Here is a 22,816-nt window from a genome sequence, read left to right on the forward strand (position 1 = left end):
ATCCTGCCAACCCTTACTCACATAAATAGTCATTAATCATGCAAGAAAACCCATTGAAGTCCATCAGACTACTAGCTTGATTAAGGACCAACCATGTGCATAAGTTTATTATTTTAAACAGCACTGGCCCTTTTAAAGTTAAAAACCATCCTTAACCACTCACATTGTATCTAGAAGTTAGTTGCTGGTTTTGTCTGATGTAAACCTTGCCTACACTGGGTAAACTTAAATATATTCCCACCAATGCTGACCCAACTTCTGCAGAAATTGGGGAAGCAACAGTGTAGGCAAGAATCCTTCATCCATTAATACCACGGTGTTGATTAAATTTCCTTTAAATTAAAAATGTGGTAAAAATGGGGTTTGGCTCTGGGATTTGTGTTGCACCAGAGGGAACCTTAATGTGATTACCTGTTTGGCAGAAGTGGGGTTGACAGTGATGGGAAAAGGGAACATTTTTGCTAAGGTTTTCCACTGTAGAGCTGGCGTAAGTATCAATAATTTCTCTGTAGCAACCAGGGTAGTCAGGGTTTTCATGATAACTTCATATTTTCAAGATTGTAACTTTCTGAAACTGTCCTTCTGGAGCTGAAATTTCCTGAGCTTGATCTTTGCCTGCAGATGAATTTTTTTTTAGGGCAGATTACCAAAATTGCCTCTGTTGTGTCTGAGGAAAGTGCAGATGAAAACACCTCGTTGCACTTAGATTTTAACTATGATTTCCTACAGAACTATATTTTTTTTAAAAAGCAGACTCTTTGAAACATAACATTTGATGTGAGCTGTGTCTTCTAGCTTTTGAAGAAAGCTGCCTTGTAGACAACTGTCAAATAGCGTTGTGTGATAAAAGGGAGGAAGATGGGTAGCAACTGAGTTGTGATGCACATGGAGGGAATAATGAGTTTTTCTTTTCCACATCATGATCGGAGTGTGCTTGTAGCCTTTACTTCAAGGTTCATATAAATTTCACCTTAACAGTAAAATCTTATCTCCAGGATAAGCCTGTATAGTTTCGCTTTAAGGTTTCTTCTTTTAAAAAAAATACAAAACAAAGCTATGATGTCTTGATGATGCAAAATAGTGATTATTTCTAATCTTTTTTTCTAGGAATTTATCAGAGAACTGCTAAGTCGGATAAGAGGAATGAGGAAGTTAAGCCCCCCTCAGAAGAAGAGTATATAACTACTCAAATAATAGCACTCTACAAGAGACAGAGCAAGGGAAATGGGACTTTGACTACAAGACCTTTATTAAAATAGAGTTGTCTTTCCAAGCAACTTTTTTTTTGGTTTGATTCAGTTTGGACATTTACTCCAAGAAGTCCCGACTTCATGTGCTTTTAAGGGGTTTTTTTAAGTGTCAGTTTTTTTATCAAGGATATCCACTTTTTTGGATGCTGCTCAACTCTCCTGCTTGAGGATTATTGAACCAGGTGAAGAATCCAGGCATTAGTGCCCACGCCATAGCAATGAAGGGCAGCTGTCCTACATGGGGAATCAGAAGAGCATGTAAACTTGCAGAACTAGAAGAGTTGCCTTTTTATTTTCCCCTAGCAACTAGTTGGATAATGTTCTAAGTTGGTTGTACATTTAACTCATGGATGTCAAGTTTCTTGTGCTTGTATGTACATAGGTTGTAAGGGGTGAGGTGTGAATACTGTTTAATGTGGCTGGAAGGAAAGTTGTTACAGTAAACTATTTAAATGGTGGCTGCAGCAAATGTGTTTCCAGAGGGCAACAATTTAGACTACCAAAATGAGTGCTGCCATTTTCTAAATGCATTTTAAAGCACCAAGGTGAAGAATTTCAGCATATCTTCTCATTCAGAAAGCAGCATATGAGAACTTGGGAGTTTTTTAAGGGCTTAATTTGTAGACTTCTAATTGTGTTATTGACTTTGATGCTTTGCCAGATCATTTCCTCTTCACCTCATGGAATTTTAGAGTTGTATTAACCTACTGTCTAAGGGCAGGATGTGATACCTAGAGAAATGTCAATCACCATCTAAAAAATGTTTCACAGTGGGGGGAAAGGGGAAAGGAAGTGCTACCAAAACAAGCTTAAAAGCACTGTTTGGTATTGCGGGTTTTAATGCAGATTCCCCTCCCAATAAAGAACAGTGTAGCATTTGTTTATAGCTCTGTCCCCAGAACTATGGAGGAACTGTTAGTTACGGGTCCTCCTTTCTTGTGAAAGCAAGAATGGAATACTTTCAATGGATCCCTGACACTTCTGGAAAATGTCCTTAGTTAAGATGTTCCATAAACTACCATATGCCAGTAGATGAATTTAGTCAGGCATTTTATATCAAAGGTGCTCTGAACATATATTATTTTTTAAAAAAAATACATGTTTGTGAATTTTATGTATGCTGGCAAGCTTTTTTTAAATGTATTTAATTTTTGTAATGTTTACCAGTGATTTTATTTACCAGATATTTACTCAAATAAATGGAACAACTTGTGACTCTTGTTACATCTTCAAAAAACTACTGTATATTCAGTGATAGTTATATGAATGTATACAGGAAAGAAGTGAGTTGCTCAAGATCTGCTGGCCCAGCTTAGGCTGACCTAATACTCTGGCTTGGGGAGGGAGGGGAAAAAAAGTTGCTATGAAGAAATTGTTACCTGGAGAATTCTTTCTTTTCTTTTAAAAGTCATCTGAAAGGGAGGAAAAATATTTTTTATTCTATTTTTTTTGCTCCTGCTCTATAATGAATAAAGCCTGAAAGCTGCTTTCAGAAAAGCTTTCCCTGCTTATCATTTACCCTAGAATATTAGGAATATGAAATTTTCTTTTCCTCTTGTGCTGTAGGACTCCTTGGATGACCAAAGAATTGGAGTGGAAAATTTCTCAGTCATCAGTTGTGGACTGGAGGTATTGAATCTATCACCAAGAGGACCTTTTTATCCCAGGCATGGTCAGGAATCCATGTAGATCAAAAAGAAGAGAAAACCGTTTTAGACTGTCTTAAAAGCTTTGTCTCACAGAAGCTGAATTTTAAGTCTTGTCCCTCTTGATGTAATGATCCAGCTCTGGCTTTCCTAAAGAGTCTCTTAGCAAAAACAGGGAAGTTGAGGCTTCAGGTGAAATCCCGGACCCACTGAAGTCAATGGGAGTTTTGTCATTGACTTTTATGGGGCCAGGATTTTAACCTTTGCTCTCCCCATTTTTGATACTAGAAATCTCAGGTCAAATTTTTCCAAGTTTTAATGCATTATAAAGAAGCAAAAAAGCAGAAATACTTCTCTTTAATTCTGTTGCAGGTTTCTTAAGACTAAAGTCACAGCTCTAGTTTGGAGAGTAGTCTTTGTGTATGTTCCTTGTACAGGATGATATACTGTGGACTGATCGTGTTAGAATGTCTTCAACCATGCCACATTTTGAAGAAAGTGGCTCATAAGGGAACATTACTTAATTTACCACCTAGCCTCAAATGTTTGCATATTAGATTTCAATCACCTCTGCAGATTGAAATCCAATCCAACCCTTTCTAGTCATTAGAGAATGCATTATGTAAGATGGTTCAGGGGCTTTCACTTGCCTTCCTTTAGAAAACTTACTGCCCTATATATGCTTACAGAGACCTTTTCATGAGCTCCAAAGTAATAATTCAGTGAAGTATTGACAATGAGACACACACTAGTTTGAGAGATTTGTCACTGGCATGGATACTTGTTGGTTATATTTTTTGCTGTTGGAACAATATCAGCTCACATGAATATTACCCTACTATCTCCCAACTTCAGATACCTATTTCTCCTCGTGTATAATGGAGATGGGCCTAGAATAACTCCTTAGTTCTAAACACCGCAGAACTTTGCTCTCTGAATTATGCAGCTGGCTCCTGGGTAGCAACATCCCAGATCTGAACATCCTGCATGTTGTGGTATTTAGAATCTCGGTCTTGAATTTTGTGTCTCAGGCCCATAAGTATTTTTTTTAAGCCCTTAGAACTGATTTCTACAATTAAGGTTAATGTCCGCTACTTTGTTTTTACCCATTGTGTGAATATGGGATGGCCGGTGCTAGGAAGGGCTTCCACTTCCGCAACTGAAATGCTAAAAATGCTTCACTCTTTCTATTTAAAAAAAAAAAAAAAAAAAAAGTGTGTGGTAAGCAGAAATGAACTCTAAATAGCCTTTCTTTCCAGCTGGTATAACTTTCCTGTGGACCTACAAGATCTGATTCTCCTCTTTGACTTTTAATGGAATTACTCTTGGCTCACTTGTATGAGAGGAAAAATCAACCTGTTGATTTAAGATCTCATGGTGCTTTATACTGTGTGGATGTTCCTAGCACTCTACAATACTTGAGTGACATTTCAATAGCACACACCATTAGTGAAACTAGAAATAAGATCTTGCAAGCCATTTTCAGTACCTTTAGCTGGGCAACTTGAATGAAAAGGGCAAAGCTTAGCTGTAATACAAATTTTCTTTGGTTTTAAAAACTACTAGTGAATTATATCGAATTGGTTCCATAACGAATACCATTGAAGCAGAGTTTTGTTTTGCCTCTTTCATGTACAAGAAGAGTTGCCAGCAAGAAGATAGGTTTTCAGGGTACACTTTTTGCATAATTCCACATTAGTATTTACATATTTTACAGAAGTAGCTGGCACCAAAGCAGTGTGGAATCTTCACTACCCACTCTTCCCAATAGCCTAAACTTAGCTGGAACATGCAACGATTTTGTTTCCAGCCTGTCTGACTTTTAAATCACACCAAAGGTGTGACTTTGGGGGCTACAAGGGCAGGTAAGTAAATTCCTGTGCTAGAGAAAAAAAGCAGATAACTTGGTTAACCCAAATACTCATCTGTAAAAACTCTTCCAGTCATGGGGTAAGCTCCCTTTTGCCCCTGGAAGTAAATTGTGAAGTTGGCAATCCAAAGAGGACGACATTGGCAGGGGTGGAAAATCATCTTCGAAGGGGATTAAAAATGACAGCCAGGGAGAGGGAGGAAGAGCTAGCTAAGGTTCTTCTTGTACACTTAATGTTGAGACCTTAAAGGCAACAGGTCCTACCTATGTATCAAGACTTCATCCCAGTGTGCATAAAAGGTGTTTTAAGCTTAAGGAAGTTGATTTAGTAATTCTACTATGGCTGTTTTTAACACAGCATCTTTTAATACGTCCAAATGCAAAGTTATACAACTAGGAACAAAGAATGCAGGCCACGCCTACAAAATGAAGACTGGGATTTAGGGCTCATAATAGACCAGCAACTCAGCATGAGCTCCCAGTACGAAAAGGGCTAATGTGATTCTTGGATGTATAATTAGGAGTAGAAGTATGGAAGTGATCTTTACCTTTGTAAGCAGCATAGGTGAGGAAATACTGGAATACTGTAGACAGTTCTGCTATTGGCATTTTAAAAAGAATGTTGAAAAATTGGAGAAGGTGTAGGGAAGAGCCACAAAAATGTGTGGGAAAATGCCTTACAGTGAGAGACTCAGCTCAATTGTTTTAGCTTGTTCAAAAAAAAAAAAAAAAGATGGAGGTGACTTGATTACAGTGTATAACTTCCTTCCTGGGTAGAAAATACCAGGTACCAAAGTGTTCTTCAATTTATCGGAGAAAGACATAACCAGAGCTGAAAGCTCAATCTAGACTTCAGATTTTTAACAGTGCAGGTGATTTAACCATTGGAATGGACTTCCAAGGGAAATGGTGGATTCTCCATCTTTTGATGTCTTCAAGACCTAATGCCTTTCTGAAAGATGTTTTAGCCAAATACAAATTATTGGCCTCATTACATGAGTAACTGGGGGACATTTAATTAACTGTGATATACAGGATGTCAGACTAGATGAACTAAAGTTGTCTTCTGGCCTCAAACTCTATGAATGAATCTATGCCAAAATGTATTTATAATCTGGAAAAACGAAGGAAAACAGTCGGCTAAGACAAAGCATAATATTTAAAAATATGATTTAGCTCTATTAAAGGTCAAGTAGGAATATCAGTACCAATAACACAAATATATGAAACTCTTCTTACATTCGTTTTGATGGTTTTACCTCCATACTACCTCACTTCCTTCCCTGGATATTGCACTGTAATCAGTGCTGCTAAATATGTTATCAGGTCATATGCTGATAAGACACTGTCAATAGTCTAGAGTACTTCTGGACTCCTGAAAAGCTAACCAGGCATCGTAGGGTTTTTGTATTTGTTTTGTTTCTACCTTCTGTTTGTAGTGGGAGGAATCATAGAAGTGTAGGTCTGGAAGAGACCTCAAAGGGTCATCTAGTCCAGTTCTCTGCACTCAAGGCAGGACTAAGTAATAACTAGACCATTCCTGACAGGTGTTTGTCCAAGCTGTTGTAAAAAACTTCCAAAGAAGGAGATTCCACAACCTTGCTAGGCAATTTGTTCCAGTGCTTAAATCCCCAGGCTCCCTGTCCCCAGCCATTAGTTTAAAAAATTTGTTTTCTATTGACAAATGAAACGGTCCATTATTAAAAGTGCAAAGGCCAGTTGAATGGCAAGCCTATATTGGGAAACTCATTTGCAAAAATGTATTGAAGCCTTTTGGGTCACAGACTTTATAATGCTGAATTCAGCCATCTTATTCCAATGCCTGCTATAATCATATAAAAACTACTTGAACTTTTTAAAGGGTAAAAATGGCTTATAAAGTTCTTTAATAGCCTTGGCAGGAGGTTTTATTATCTATTTACCTATGTGTTTTCTGGGGGAAATAATGCATATTTACATTACATCGTTTTATATTTAGGAGAAAGGACCTCCCGTTCAAAAATAACATATTTAAATATGTAGAAAGGGTGAGGAACAGACGCATTAGAATATGCTTGGGCACTCCCTAATTGTGTGAGGGAATCTATAGAAACTTAGAGAAACTGCATCCGACAAAGTGGGTTTCTGCCCACAGAAGTGTATGCCCAAATAAATTGGTTAGTCTTTAAGGTGCCACCGGACACTTGCTGTTTTTATAGAAACTAATCATCTCCCTTTTGCTAAGAAAACATAGAGCCTAGTGAAAGAACAGTTGACAGCAAAGTCCCATTGCAAACACTAAAATTATAGAGTACAGATCTGTACTTTAGATACTGAGCTAGCCCCTCTCGTAATATCTCAGCACCTCACAGTCTTGTGTTTTTCCTCACAGCACCCCTGTCAGGGGAAGTGATATTAGTCCCATTTTACAAATGGGGACTGAGGGCTGGAGGTATTTAGGCTCCTAACTAAGTGGAAGTTAGGAAATAAGTGGAAGTTAGGAACCTAAATACCTTTATGAATATGGGTTCAAGATTGCATGAAGATCCATGGTAGAGCAGGGAATTGAACTTGGATTCAGTAGCAGAATTAAAAAGGAGGGGGTGGGATATATGGAGACAATGTTCAATGCAAATGTGGCAGAGGGTGGCACAAAGTAATAAGGGGGAGGAAGAGGCACGTGCTCTTCCCACAGATGACTAACAACACATAAAGGTTGGCAAGTATTGACTCAATCTGTTGCCAACTAAGGTTCTGACTTTGCAACTGCCTCAGTGGATAGATCCCTGCCTGCATACAGGCAGTTGAAGGATGGGGGCTACATTACTTGTAATGCTTAGTGGTGGCAGACTTCCAAACATGAGTGTGTGCTACGCACCATGAGGGTCTCATTCTCTTCCACTCTTGTCCTGGGGCAAAAAAAAAAAAAAAAATACAAACCATGTAGATGTTGTTTCTCATTCACTTTGGTGCAGGCCTCTCTTCCTACTTGCTCGTACAGCATCTACCCGCAATAGGATCCAAACTATGATTTTGGCTTTTGAGCACTGGTACGATACAAGTAATTAGATGCACAAATTACTACCAGACTTCATGTAGGAGTATTTCTAGTGCCAGGGACTGCTTAGTACTTTGGACAGCACCAAGCACAGTGGGCCCCTAGGTACTATCGTAATAAACATAATTAATAACTTCTGGTTACCATTTCTGGATTTGAATGCCTGAAAGTGCAGCCAGTACATTCAATGGAGATTTACGTCCTCTGCAGCAGTCTGAAGGATTTAATTTCTTGGTTGACTACAATAATTACACCAGAGATTAATTTGGCCCTTAACCCTTAAAGTTGTGTCTCAAGGATTTTCACACCTTGTTCAACTAAGAAATGATGTTCTTCAATGAATTGCATCTTCTGCCCTAGTTTTAATTTCAAGCCTATCAAAGCACTAGGTAACTAAATCAGCTTTAAATCTGTTGCCTCTAACTTTGTCATGCTGCATTCTTCCAGAGCTTGAATGAATAATACGTTTTCCCCACTCCTACAGGCCTATCTTGATTATACATCAGAAGAATCTTCTTATAATTCAGTGGGAGGGTGAGTCATCTGGTGCTTTCTCTCTGACTGTCCCCCAATCAGTCTGAATGGCTAGAGAAGGATGCTGTAATCCAAATAGCCTTTAGAATTAAGATCCTTGCACTACTGAGATTTGTTCTATTCTTCTTATTTCCTTGATTTATTTTCTTGTTTCTTCACTTAACACATACACACAGCTCAGACATAAAGAAGGAAACAAAATCCCTATAACTAAGGTTTGATCTACACCAGTGGCTCTCATTCTTTCCAGACTACTGTATCTCTTTCAGGAGTCTGATTTGTCCTGCGTACCCCGCAAGTTTCACCTCACTTAAAAACTACTTGCTTACAAAATCAGACATAGAAATACAAAAGCGCCACAATATTCTATTACTGAAAAATTGCTTACTTTCTCATTTTTATCATATAATTATAAATCAATTGGAATATAAATATTGTACTTACATTTCAGTGTATCGATCAGTATAAACAGATAATTGTCTATATGAAATTTTAGTTTGTACTGACTTCGCTAGTGTTTTTTATGTTGCCTGTTGTAAAAGTAGGCAAATTTCTATATGAGCTGATGTACGCTCTGGAAGACCTCTGGATACGAGTACCTCTGGTTGAGAACCACTAGTCTACACTACAAGCTTATGTCAATATAACTACCTTGCGCCAGGGTGTGATAATAGTGACCTATCCTCAGGTGCAGACATTACCATGTCATTGTAGCTAGTGCCTCTGGGAGAGGTGGAGTACCTACACTGATGGAAGAAGCTCTCCCATTGACAGAGGTAGATCCTCAATAAGTGCCACAGCGGTGCAGCTTCATTGGTCTAGTGGCATTGGTGCCGCTGCAGCCCTAGCCATAGACAAGTCCCTAATCAAGCAATTTCTCCTACCAGCTTGGAAGGAAGAGAAAGCTGTTCCCTTTATTTATTTATTTTTAAACACTTGGGAGGTGCTCAAATAGCATTGCATTGGGGCCATATAAATAGGTCTTGTTTGGGAGCCAGGGCTCTTATAAAAATGGTTAACTAACCAGGTGCAAAATAAGTGTCAGCAACTCAAATGGCCAAGCACAGAATTCCTCCCTGTCAACCTGTGGAAAAAGCCCCTACGCTGGGTACCTGGGCTGAGGGGAGAGGTGATTGCAGCGTTCTAGGAGTGCAGGCGTAGTGTTTTGGGTCCTTCATGTAATTGTGTCTTAGGTCATTTAGGTAATTGATGAACCTTTACAATGGAATCCGTTTTAATTGGGGAACCCAACACCAGGCCAAATGTTGGTGGGGTGTTTGTCCGTTCTCCTTAGGATATGGGCTGCTCTATTTTGGACCTGTTGCCGTTGGCGTGGCTACTGCCAGCTGCCTTAGGTGTAAAGTGATGCTATACTTCAGCCTTGAAGTGACGTGTTCTTCATTTGCAAAGAGCACGAGCAGTTTTCTTGCCAACTCGAACTTGAAAAATGTGTAATTCCCTCTCCCCTGTGCTTATCCCTTACACTCCAGTCTCTTTGTTAGTAGGTATAATTGTATGCAATATCATCACTTAATAACTGCCTGAATTATTCCTTTTCTGTGAGAAAAAAATGAGTGTTGGAATGTTCCCTGACCTGGTCCTATTGAATTCGACCCTTCTATATCCAGGTTGTCCTTAATCCTGGTCTTTCTGGCATGGGTGCTGGGTGTGCTGTCACACCCCCTGGCTTGAAGTGGTTTCCATTAAATACAGCATTTACAGTTTGGTTCAATGACTCTCAGCACCCCCACTATACAAATTGTTTCAGAAACCCAGCTTCCTGGTCATCTCAAAGATCCCCCTGGGGAAGGATTCCAGTGCTGGTTAATACTCGCTGCTTGTACAAGATACTAGACTGGGGGTGGTGTGCGGCGAAGGGGGGAGAATGCAGTTTCAAGTGTACCTAGTTTATAAGATTCATGTTTTTACACTTACAAAAGTATTGTTTTCCTGTTTTTATGGAAACAGGTAACAGAAGCAGATTTTGTAATGACAAAATCCTCAAGTGTCAATCCTGTCTATTTCAAGAGTCCTCTCTTTTTCTTTTGTCCCCAGAGGTACCTTGCCAGTTAGTGTATTGTATTCTGGCTTCTCCTATGAACCTGAGCATTGGGCTTACTCCTTAATCACACTGGGGCTGGGTTCTCTACCCTTGATAGAAGGACAAACTGATTTTAAAATAATCTGGTTAGTCTCTTCAAAAACAATCCCTCGGGGAGCCCAATAGTCTTGCTTCTGCAGGAAATCTGCTTAATTGCTGGGTTAAGTGAAAAGATTGACAAATAACTGTTTAACTTCCTGCCTTCTTGTTGCTTTTCAAACTCTGAGGGGCATCTGAAAACCTGCAAATGTTTTGTAAGTTTTAGGAGGGGTTTTTATCTGACTTTGTTAACTGGTCCCTAGTTCTTATGCTATGACTATAATTGGTACCAGACCAAAATAATGCTTCACTTTGCTTTTCCTTTTCCTTAGTGTGGAAGGCAACAAACCTGGGGGATTTTGGTCTTTTTTAAATGCAGATTTGGAGATCCTTCTTGGCTTTAAAAATAAAAAAGTGTATTGCTTTTACCACCTTTGTGTAACAAGAATTCAAACAGGAGAGTGAAATTTATTGCATTTTAAATCACAAATCCTTTGCAGTGATAGCATAAGAGCTAGGGAGGGGCACAGGAGAGGACATGAATAGGACTCAGTCAAAAACTTGAACTGAATACACATTAGCCTGATTTAATGAGATTGCTAGCCCAATTTCTGGAATATATAAACATTTAATTTCTGGAAGAACTCGTGCTTTTGGATACTTTATCTATAGCAATAATCTGAGCTGTCATTAACTGGAGATCTAGCAACTGTTGTTAGTGATGTGCAGCAGGACTAGAGATGGGCCCAAACCAAAAGCCAGGATTGGAACAACTCTACAGTTCAGGGTGTTCCTAACATTGCCAATCCCAGATGTTCAAAAAACCACGAGATGAGCCTTTCGCCCCCCCCACACCCATTCCACTAGCCCTCCCCAAATCATGAGACTTTAAAAAAAAAAAAAAAAAAAAAAAACCAAAAAAACCAAACCACATTTTGGGTTTTTAAAAATTTGTGTTGTGGTTCTTCTGGGGGTCATGTTTTCCAGTTTTTCTTTGAGAGTTTTCTCTGAGGTACTTTTTAATGAAAGTTCAAAGTCGTGGTGTAATCATATGACTTCAGTTGCTGGGGTTTTAAGAAAAAAACCAAAAGACCTGTGAGAAAATCATGAGTCAGCAACACTGCAACTGGCCTTTTTTTAATAATGGTCCAAAAAAACTAAGGACCTGCTCATGCAACTGGTTCTACACAAGCAGACCCCTGGATTTGCATGTAGCTTATTGAGCCTAACCATTCTCTGTAGAGGTGCATGGACTCTGCCTGTATGTATACAGCTGCAGGAGAGGGACTTCACAGTTTAAGGTCCTGAATTTTGTCATCTGTAAAAACTGAATCTGAATTTTTCAAATCCAGAGACTAGCCTTTTTGTTAAATGATAGACACACTTTCAGTAAATTGGGACTAGAGAATAAAATTCTAGCAGATAACTTTGTGTTTTGCTGGACTGCTTGGGGCTAATGGCTTCTGCTCACTGGAATAATGTATTTGGTTGCATGGTGTGAGGAAATTGCTCTCAATATATTTACAAATTATCCTCTTCAAAAAGAAAGAAGCTGAGTAGAAAATGCCTTCAGACTAAAAATGTGTTTCAGTGTAGTCTAGCCAACACCCAAAACCCATTACACTTCACTTCCCAAATTGTGCCTTTGGGGAGAAACAACAAATATTAGGCCTGGTCTACTCTTAAAACATAGGTTGACATAGCTACAGTGTTCAGTGTGTGAAAAATTCCAACCTCTGCATGGTGTAGCTATGTTGACCTAACCCTCCTCCCAGTAGATACAGGTAGGTTGACAGAAGAATGCTTCCATCAACCTTGCTATATCACTTTGAGAGGTGGGGTTTCCACGGTAAGGGAACAATTTTTGTCACTGCAATCTGTGTCCTCAAGAAGCAGTCTTGGGACCAATCTTATTTAACGTTTTCATTACTGACGTTGGCACGAAAAGTGGGAATGTTCTAAAAAAATTTGCAGATGACACAAAGTTGGGAGGTATTGCCTGTACGGAGGAGGTCCGGAATATCACACAAGAAGATCTGGATGACCTTGAAAATGGGAGTAATAGAAATGGGATGAAATATAAACAGTGCAGAGTCATCCACTTAGGGTCTAACAACAAGAGTTTTTACTATAAAGCTGGGGATTTGCCAGGTGGAAGAGAGAGAGCTGGATGTATTGGGTGATCTGAGTTACCAATATGATGCAGCTGCAAAAAAAAAAAAGGCTAATATAATCCTACGTTTCTATGAATAGCATCTCTAGAGGTGCTCCATTGTAGGTGAGCTTCCATCCCTGCACTGCTGATCAGAGAAATTTGGTAGCAGTGTCTGTTCGGCCAGCATATGCGCTGTCCTCTCGTGTACTCTGCCACAAGGCTAACCAGCGTGCCTGGGCTCACCCTCCTCAGTTCCTTCTCAATCGCCCCTTGCTAGAGACTGAACCGTTAGCAATCCGTTTGTGAATTGTTATCTCTACGCTTTCCTTCGCGTTTTCAATAACTAGTTAATTCCTCCCTCTTTTAGTTGTAGTTTTTCTTTATTTTCTTTCCAAAAGAAAACAAAAAAGGGACTTTTAGTTTTCCCTTTTGATTGGGGCCCCTTCCCCCAGCACAGAGTGTGCCTGGCTCGCTGTGCTTCAAGAAGTGCCTCTCATGTACAGAGGCATAGGTTGAATGCTATAGTTGGGGGGGGGGCGGTGGGAAGGGGCGCAAAGTATAGGAAGGTATGGTGAGCTGAAGCCAGTTCCCTCAGTTCAGTGGCTCTCTCCCCCTGCCTGGAGTGGTACCTGGGCTGCTGGTGATGGGGGGGATGGGACAGGCTGGCTTAATGGGGGAGCCCCAGCTGCTGCTGCTGTTTGCTGGCATGATCTGAGTGTGGGAGCAGGCGGCTGCAGCGCTGCCGCCACTCTGGTGCCTCTAGGTGCTGCGGTTGCTGCCTCCCTGCTGGGCCTGCTGTTGCTGCCGAGGGAATGCCGTATGCTGAGCTCCCACTCCTTCCCCACCCCCACTCCCCTATCACTTTCTATTCCCCTTCCCCATCCCCACTCACCCATCCCCTTCTCTTCCCCTACCCCTATTCCATCCCCTTCACCGACACCCCTCCCCCCGGCTCCCCTTGTCCTGCTCCCCACCCCACTTCAGGAGACAGGCAGTCACTACGACCCATGAGGCAGCATCCAGCTGCAGAGGCAGCAACCTGAAGTGGCTATCCTCAGCAAAAAAAAAAAAAAAAAAAAAAAAAAGTGGCTCCTCTGTCCTTCACTCCCTGCCTGGGCCTGGTTGCCAGGGCGAGGGGCTGAAAGAGCCAGAAATATGCTGGGGGGCAGATGCATTGGGGGAAGGACAGAGCCCCCATCTTCTCTGGCAGGTCGAGCAAAGCAAAAAGCAGGGTGAGAGCAGTGCCGCCCCCCGTCTCCTACACCTCACCTGTCTATGCCCATGCTCAAAGAGGCCATCTCTGTGGCGAATAAACATTCTCCTTTGATGTAGGAGAAGTACTATTATCCCCACTGTACAGATTCTCTCTATGCCTCAGTTCCCTAAGTGGTTTGTCCAAGGTCACATGGGAAGTCTCTGTAGGGCGGGGTCTTGACCCCCGTCTCTTGAGTCACAGGTTAGCCCCAAACCACTGAACCATACTCTATGTTCTTCACAGGCAGAATAGAGAAAGGAGGAGCTCCTGCCCAGTCACGTGAACACCATTCACAGGAGTCCTTAAACCGAGATGCAAAGACCTAATTATCTCAGACTGAGACTATTAAGAACTTGGTCCTCCCTTCTTTCTTGGCCTAGGTTTAAATTCAACCCAGAATGAGGGTCTTCTCCTTGTACACCAAGGGGGATGAGGTTACCCATTATGGGGGAGAAAGGGGTGATTTAAGGTGTTGAACAGCAAGTCATTTTCCCCCAAAATTACTAAAAATTTGTTGTCTAGAGAAACGAGGAATGGTAGGGGCCAAATCTTAATAATTGTCATTCAATGCCAATTGGAGATGTGACCTCCGCTATTTCAGTCTCTTAGGATTCTTCTCACCTTCCCTAAGAAGAAATAACAATTAAAGACAAACAAAATAAACACAATTATTAACTGAGAATTATTAAGGAAGGGGGGAAAAAGAGAAAACTGAATAAAACAGAACACAAACTATATTTCTTCAGATACTATCTGTTTTGTAGGTCTCTTTTATGGAGAGCTCTCAGACAAGAGTACACCTTAAGAGCAGTTCTGCCTCTGGTGGAGACCTTCTTTTCCAGGTAAACTAAAACCAAAGTATATTATTCCTCCAAATCCATAGCGAGTCCTGTCTTAGTGTATTATAGATTACCGAAATACTGGGCAAAGACATTTGTTTTGTTTTTTGTGGATAACAAACAGTTTATAAATGGGCAGAGAGAGGTGATTTTAATTGAGTCCTATGAAACCACAGAAAATATTTACCTTAGCTATCTAAAAGAAGCCAGACAGTCTTTACACAGGCAAATGAATTAATCTGAGGAATCTAACATTCAAATTAGAGACAAATAGTGCAATTTAAAGTATTGCTTTCTTTGCATTTAATTAACACTGGGTTTTATTTGGCATCGTGCCCATTCACTTAACTTGTTTAGAGCTCTCTGAAGTACCTCACAATCTTGTCTAGTCCTGACTAACCTAGATAATTGTGTCATCTGCAGATTTTGCTACCTCATTACTCACTCCCCATTCCCCCTTTTCCAGATCATTAACGTATACATGAAACAACACAGGACCTAGTATGGAACCTTGGGGGATCCTGCTGTTCAGCTTTTGCCAGGATGAAAATAGACCATTTAATCATACTCTTTGCTCTGTCTTTGCCAGCTTTTGATCCATTGACAATAATTTGCCTCTCATCCATGACTACTTATCTTCAGTCGCCTCTTGTGAGGGACCTTGTCCAAGGCCTTTTGAAAGTCAAAATTTATTTTGAAAGTGGGACAGGGTTGCCAAAATGGGAAGCTACAAACTTGCCTTGCTATAGTTAGTCAGAAGCTATGGTGAGTTTGAAGGGCATTGATGAAAGTCTAACTTTTGGCCATGGCCCTATATTGGAGGCGGTATTGAACGGTGCTTCCTCAATAGCTGCATGTAGAAGAGTTGTGCCTTCTCTTAAAGCTTGCAGATAGCTAGGAGGCAGATATACTTCTTAGAGGAGTGCTGCTGTGCATATACTCACCTGTGTAGCTGAGCAGCTGTGTATGTGTAGACTTCTCCCCAGCCCCTTTGGGATGGCTAGTGTCTCAGGAAAAAGCTTGGAAGAATATAGGAGTACCAACTGTAGTCTGCCCCTGTTTCTTGTCTGGATTCATCCTTGGCCAGATATCTCCCGTTCAGGTCCATAGCTCACTTAGGCACTGAGAAAGCACAGAAATATTTTCAGAGAACATGATAGAGCTGAGTACCTCTTGGCAAACTGGTGATACTGCAATTCATTGGTGCCAAAGGTCCACATACTGTAATCTGCATGGTCAGCAGATGTGTAGTCATGGAGTAATATTTTTCTAACCTGAAAAGATTCTGAGCTTGTTCCCAGGCAGAATGATCAGAGGACCTGCATATGGCTGTGTTAAACATCCCAGTCCTTACACTCTTTTCCCCACAGTGATCTTTATAGAATTCATGGTGTACAAGGAATTCATGTGTGCTTTCTCCTTATTCTCCCTGGCAGAGGCTGCCCATTGAGTGAACTGTTATCTTAAACCCTGCTGTTGCCATCATTCTGGAAACGGATGCTATTTCTGCTTCAACAATACCCCGGAGCATCTCCTTCTAGTAAATGCCACCACCTATTACTTCAAATAGAAAATGCATTTGAATTGGCATTTCTCAAAGACCTTTCTTTATATCTACATGGCATTGCACCATGTAAAGTCAAGCTCAGTTCTGTTACACTAATGTAAAGCTAGAGTAACTTAACTGAAACCAGATATACACTTGTATAGCAGGAAGCAGAATTTACCTCTGTGTTCATTAGTGTTAAATATATTTGTCAAACTTGCTGAAATAAATTGTATTGCAACGTAATACATTCTGAATGCATAGTTGAATATACACTGTATTAGAATCCAACTTTTGACCTATATTAGGTTTTCATTTTATGTCCTACATAGACTGTAGTGGAAAAAAATTGAAAATGAAACTGATCCTGACAACAATTAAATTGTTCTTGTCTAAAGTATTTTTGGGACTTAAATTCCTATAGAATATAAATAGGAATTTATCCCTTAAAAACCACATACATTTGTTAAATACTAGAGATTGACAAATGCTTTGATTAATGCAAGAACAGTAACCAAATCCAAAACTCTAAGGTTAAAAAATATAATGCTTTTCTGTTCTTCCGCTTCTCCCACCTGCATGCCCAGGCATCAGTCAGCATTGGAATGGCAAAATACTGAGAAGCAACCCTTTTTCTATTATATAGGTGTCTTTTAAACACACAAGTGGCCTATTGTGTGTAGTGTAGTCTGCTGTCTTTAGGAAAGCAAACAAACGAACTGTCCTGTGTCTAATACTAGGTATGGCAGCCACAGCAGAAGGTAATTTCTTGTGTGCAGTCTCTCTCTCTCTCTCTCAAGGAAAAAAAAAATCAATCTACATCCTGAATCCCAATATTCTTCCCCCTTTGGACAAAAAAAGTCCATCGATTTCCTAAATGCAATGCTTCTGGTATCTAAATGGTATATCGGCACCTTCCACTCCTTGTCCTCTCCCTCCCATATTTCTAATTTAGCGAAAGGAATGGAATAGCTCATTTTAGCAGCTGACATGTCAAAAGCAGGCAAGAGGAGACAGGCAAAAGTTGGCAGTGACTTGGAAAAATGAAGCAAAACATCAGGGGGTCTCTTGGCTGATTAGCTACTTTCTAACATCTTCCCCTACCAAGCTGCCTTCCACTACTGAGCTGGAACCTTCCTCCTGGGAATAAAGCACTTTTTCCAAGGTAAATTCAGCAGCAGCAGCACTGTTATATATGTGCTTACATGCTTGGAATTTACCTTTTTTGCTGTTTTAAAGGCATATCCCTAAACAGAAGGAAAAGTATCTCAATAATTACGTCCTTCCCTCAATTGGTCACTAGCAGAAGACAAATAATTAAATATTGTAAACATACATGAATATATATATTTGTGTGTGCCAAAAATCGAAGTGAACTTTACAGGTTATCTGTGAAGAGCCGCTATGCCAGATGTATCAACTGGAAATCCTGTTCATGAGCAATTGATGCTGCTTTATTATATTTCCAAGGCTTAAGGTATTTATCATTAATAAAAACAACCCCTCCCCCTCCATAGTCAAAGGCACCATTTTCTAAGGTCTTTTAAAACAAAAATATTGGAGTTGCGTTCTTTTATTTTTTTTAAAAGTTCAAAAGAATTTTTCTGCAGGCAACTATGAGTTGCTGTATTGTAGATCGTTTAGTTTAGAGATTTTTTAAGCCAAAATTATTATTCTCATTGACAACAGATCCCTCCTTTACCCAGCCTACAAAGCGTACATCCCAAATTGTGCTCTAAGCTTGTTAAGGTCAAGATTTTGGGTGTCAATTTCTGGGACACCTTTAAAGGGGCCTGATTTTCAAAGGACAGCTACTCAGCACTTTCTGAAAAACAGGTCCCTTTAAGGTGTCTCAAGCTGGGTCCCAAACTTGCTGGTTCCCCTTTAAAAAAATAAAATAAAATAAAAAATTTTTGTATTTGTAGGACTGAAGGCTGTTAGCTCATTAATCACTAATATGACTGCTTAATACCATAGCAGAATAATACATATGTAACTCACTTATACATGGCTAAATAAACTGCCATTTTCTGAACGCACAATGCTACCATTCGCTGAATTGTATACAGGACAATCCATTCCCCCCTTGTTTAAATAATAAATTGAATAAAAAAGAAACCCCCTAAACAAAGCCTCCTGTTTTAAATAAGTCTGTATACAATAGAGAAGCTAAGAATGAAGTGTTCCAATTAGAGTTTATTTAATAATAACTCCTTTCCTCTGACTTTGATTGACAAACTGCTAATTCTGCTATTTTAACATGGGAAGAGGCAGTCTCTCAATTCAAGGTTTGCATCATCATCCTCGGCTGAGGAGCATGGTCTTAGTAAATAGCCTCTGGAAAGAACAAGGTCACATGCTGGAGAATGAGAAAGGGAATTAATCAATCAATGAAATGAGCAAAGACATCTACTGATAACGATCTGAGAACAAAAGAGGTTTTGAGTATAGAATGCTCTCTGCCAGTGAAGATGGCTTTGAATTCCTCAAGCCAAATGCTACATAGATTTTCAAAAAGATACTGACTGTCCCTCAGTCTTGATCAGATCTTAGAGTGATGTTGACTGAAGGAAGGTCAGTTTGAAACAATATATGAGGTACAGTGTAGGGGAAAGTGTAGGGGAAAGTGTAGGCCCCTTAAAGAAAGAGGGAGGCGACCTAGTGACGGAGGATGTGGAGAAAGCTGAGGTACTCAATGCCTTTTTTGCCTCTGTCTTCACAGACAAGATCAGCTCCCAGACTGCTGTACTGGGTGGCACAGAATGGGAAGGAGGCAAACATCCCGCAGTGCTGAAGGAACAGGTTCAAGACTATTTAGAAGGATTGGACATTCACAAGTCCATGGGGCCGGATGCAATGCACCCGAGGGTGCTGAGGGAGTTGGCTGAGGTGATTTCAGAGCCATTGGCTATTATCTTTGAAAGCCTGTGGCAACAGGGGAGGTCCCTGAGGACTGGAAAAAAGCAAATATAGTGCCCATCTTCAAAAAAGGGAGGAAAGAGGATCCGGGGAACTACAGACCGGTCAGCCTCACCTCAATCCCTGGAAAGATCATGGAGCAGGTCCTTAAGGAATCCATTTTAAGGCACTTGGAAGAGAGGAAGGTGATCAGGAACAGTCAACACGGATTCACCAAGGGAAAGTCATGCCTGACCAACCTGATTGCTTTCTATGATGAGGTGACTGGCTCTGTGGATGTGGGGAAGGCGGTGGATGTGATATACCTTGACTTTAGCAAAGCTTTTGATACGGTTTCTCACAGTATTCTTATCAGCAAGTTAAAGAAGTATGGGTTGGATGAATGGACTATAAAATGGATAGTGAACTGGCTAGAGCATAGGGCTCAACGAGTAGTGATCAATGGCTCCATGTCTAGCTGGCAACCGGTCACAAGCGGAGTTCCCCAGGGGTCGGTCCTGGGGCCGGTTTTGTTCAACATCTTTATTAATGATCTGGAGGATGGGGTAGATTGCACCCTCAGCAAGTTTGCGGACGACACTAAGCTGGGGGAGTGGTAGATACCCTGCAAGGTAGGGATAGGATACAGAGTGACCTAAACAAACTGGAGGATTGGGCCAAAAGAAATCTAATGAGGTTCAACAAAGAAAAGTGCAGAGTCCTCCACTTAGGAAGAAAGAATCCCATGCACAGCTATAGACTGGGGACCAACGAGCTGGGCAGCAGCTCTGCAGAAAAGGACCTGGGGGTAACAGTGGATAAAAAGCTGGATATGAGTCAGCAGTGTGCCCTGGTTGGCAAGAAGGCCAATGGCATATTGGGCTGCATTAGGAGGGGCATTGCTAGCAGGTCACGGGAAGTGATTATTCCCCTCTATTCGGCATTGGTGAGGCCGCATTTAGAATATTGTGTCCAGTTTTGGGCCCCCCAATACAAAAAGGATGTGGACAAGTTGGAGAGAGTCCAGCGGAGGGCAACAAAAATGATTAGGGGCTGGAGCACAGGACTTATGAGGAGAGGCTGAGGGAACTGGGCTTGTTTAGTCTGCAAAAGAGAAGAGTGAGGGGGGATTTGATAGCGGCCTTTAACTACCTGAAAGGGGGTTCTAGGGAGGATGGGGCTAGGCTGTTCTCGGTGGTGGCAGATGACAGAACAAGGAGCAACGGTCTCAAGTTGCAGGGAGGTCGGTCTAGGTTGGACATTAGGAAAAAGTTTTTTACTAGGAGGGTGGTGAAGCACTGGAATGGGTTACCTAGGGAGGTGGTGGAATCTCCATCCTTAGAGGTTTTTAAGCTGCGGCTTGACAAAGCCCTGGTTGGGATGATATAGCAGAGGTTAGTCCTGCTTTGAGCAGGGGGTTGGACTAGATGACCTCCTGAGGTCCCTTCCAACTCTAATATTCTATGATTCTATGATCTCTGCTGGGACAGAGTTATTTGAAGAGATGGCTTGAATATAATAAAAACCTCACACCCTGAACTTTCATCCAAAGTTTCAAAATGAACTTTTTCAGGGTTGGCAAAAGTTCATTTAATTTATTTGCCCATTAGTTTAACTTTTCTACCCCATTTGGTTCTAGCCTGGATGTGAAGTGACAAAAGACCATAAGAGAAGTTGTTTCCGGTTCAGTTGTGGAGGAAGGTGAGATCTCTTGAGCACCTGATTTTGGGAGATTGGCAGCCTGATTTGCAGCCCTAAAAGCTTCAGATGATTTGAATAAACTTGGAATGCCAACAGTGGTGTTTATGTGGGGGTATGGGTGGCTTTGCCTAATTTGCTTTGAGTCTTACATATATTTTCCTCCAATGCACTGGCTTGTCAATTTGTCTTATTTTTATCACCTTTAGTTTTAGATGATATTTGGCAGCCTGCAGCCAAGTATTCAGTTAAAAAACGGGGACAGGGTGGTGGTGCTAGTTATAAATCTCACACGCTATCGCCTTGTAAAAAGTAATCATTCTAAATGCTGCTGTTAGCCTAAGAATAAAATGGGAGTTTCTCCTGTTTAGAAATTAAACCTATTCCATTAAAAGCCATGTTAACGGAATGCATTAGGTAATCAGACAAGAAGCACGGTATAGGTGCCCATTTACATTGCCGTGCCTAACCCCTAAGTGCCGAGCTGCCCAGTGGAATTTTCAGCAATGAGCTAAGTGCCCACGCTTCCCGTACAAGGCATGGGGTGAGGAAGGGATCTGCAGAAGCACAGCAGCTGAGCAGGAGCAGTGAAATGCTGAGGGGGTGGGGAGAGGAGAAGAGTTTAGGCACCTAGCAGTTATGTGTACACTGCAACTAGGCACCTGTGGCACTCTGGCTAAGGGGCTGTTCGCATGGTCCTAGAGCTCGGACTCCAGCCTGAGCCTGAATATCTACATTGCAGTTAGACAGCCCGTTAGCTGGAGTCTGAGTCAGCTGGTACGGGCCAGCTGCAGCTTTATAATTGCAGTGTAGACATCCCCTCAGTGGCTGACCTGGTGTGCTTGGCTGAGGGGCCAGAGACAGGCATCTCTTTCTGTTTGGGATTCTCAGCTGTAAACCTTCTCCTAAAGTTAGACACCTAACGAGGTCAGCTGCTTAGGTAGCCCACATCCTACAGCTGAAAGTGTCTGTCTGTCTCTTGGTCATGCTTGATACTTCTCTTATGCTCACCCTCTGTTTCCTTGTGCCTCCTGCTGCCTTTTGTGAGGGCACTCTGTTACCTCTCCCTCTATTGGTGGGGGCTGGCAGGTAACAGGTGTTAGGCATGCTCAGAGCATGCCGTGGGATTGGGCCTCACTGGTGAGATAGGTGTTCGTCCCATGCTTAGTTTGAGAATCCTGCTTCAGGGCCTCCAGGGCTTTGGCTTGTGCTAGGGCTTAGAACAACATGTTAGCTGTGAGGTGATGTAATGGGGTCAGCACCCGCCTCTTGTGAGCATTACCCCCTTCTGGCTGATACGTGCCTACAATCTCTTAGTTTTTCTGGTCAGCTGTGAGCCTGATTTTTCTTCCAGTTCTTACAATGGGGTGGCACCCACTTCTCGGGAGCACCTCTCCCCTGGACGATGGTTCTCTCACCAAGTCTTCAGTGACTCAGCCCTCCAGCCAAGTCACACGCACTGTCCCTCCCTTCCAGGGTATACAGTCTCCAGTTTTTTCTCACGACCCTGGTATGAGGCCATGGCACCAAGGCTTCCTTCTCAGAGGCACTGCCTTCTTTAACAGCCCATCAGGGGTGTACCCTCAGTTGGTGTCCTTTCGGCAGCCCTTCTTGGGCTCAGTCTTCAACCAGATCAGCAGGGGGCACAAGGAAACAGAGGGTGAGCATAAGAGAAGTATCAAGCATGACCAACTTCTCCTCTGCTCTTTTCTGCAGGATGAGGCAAGGCCATGAGGCTTCCAGCAGGAGGCCTCTGGAGCTGGTCCATCACATCACAGGTGTTGTCAGTACTTAACCAGCTTGACAAACACCAAGGCTTGCAAGGGATTTAAACATCATGGGAACTTAGATGGCAACTGAGTGATGACTTTGTTAGTGGCACCTGAATGGTAGACTTAGATGCCTGGAAGCAGATAGGCACCTAAGTACTTACTAGGGCTGTCAAACT

At 41.5% G+C, this 22,816-nt stretch overlaps 1 protein-coding gene across 1 annotated transcript in view; it reads left to right on the top strand.

Annotated features, from left to right (window-relative positions):
* PPP1R14C (protein phosphatase 1 regulatory inhibitor subunit 14C) overlaps positions 1-2,731 on the top strand; it is a 70,269-nt gene extending 67,538 nt beyond the window's left edge. The window contains exon 4 of the mRNA XM_067542217.1: positions 1,108-2,731. Coding sequence (XP_067398318.1) covers positions 1,108-1,182 — 75 coding nt within the window. The 3' untranslated portion in view covers positions 1,183-2,731. The remainder of the gene's footprint in view (positions 1-1,107) is intronic.
* Positions 2,732-22,816: the final 20,085 nt, after the last annotated feature.

Source organism: Emydura macquarii, unplaced genomic scaffold (genome assembly GCF_026122565.2).
Source record: "Emydura macquarii macquarii isolate MOO-44397 ecotype Brisbane River unplaced genomic scaffold, CSIRO-AGI_Emac_v2 contig_705, whole genome shotgun sequence".
Taxonomy (NCBI): domain Eukaryota; kingdom Metazoa; phylum Chordata; order Testudines; family Chelidae; genus Emydura; species Emydura macquarii.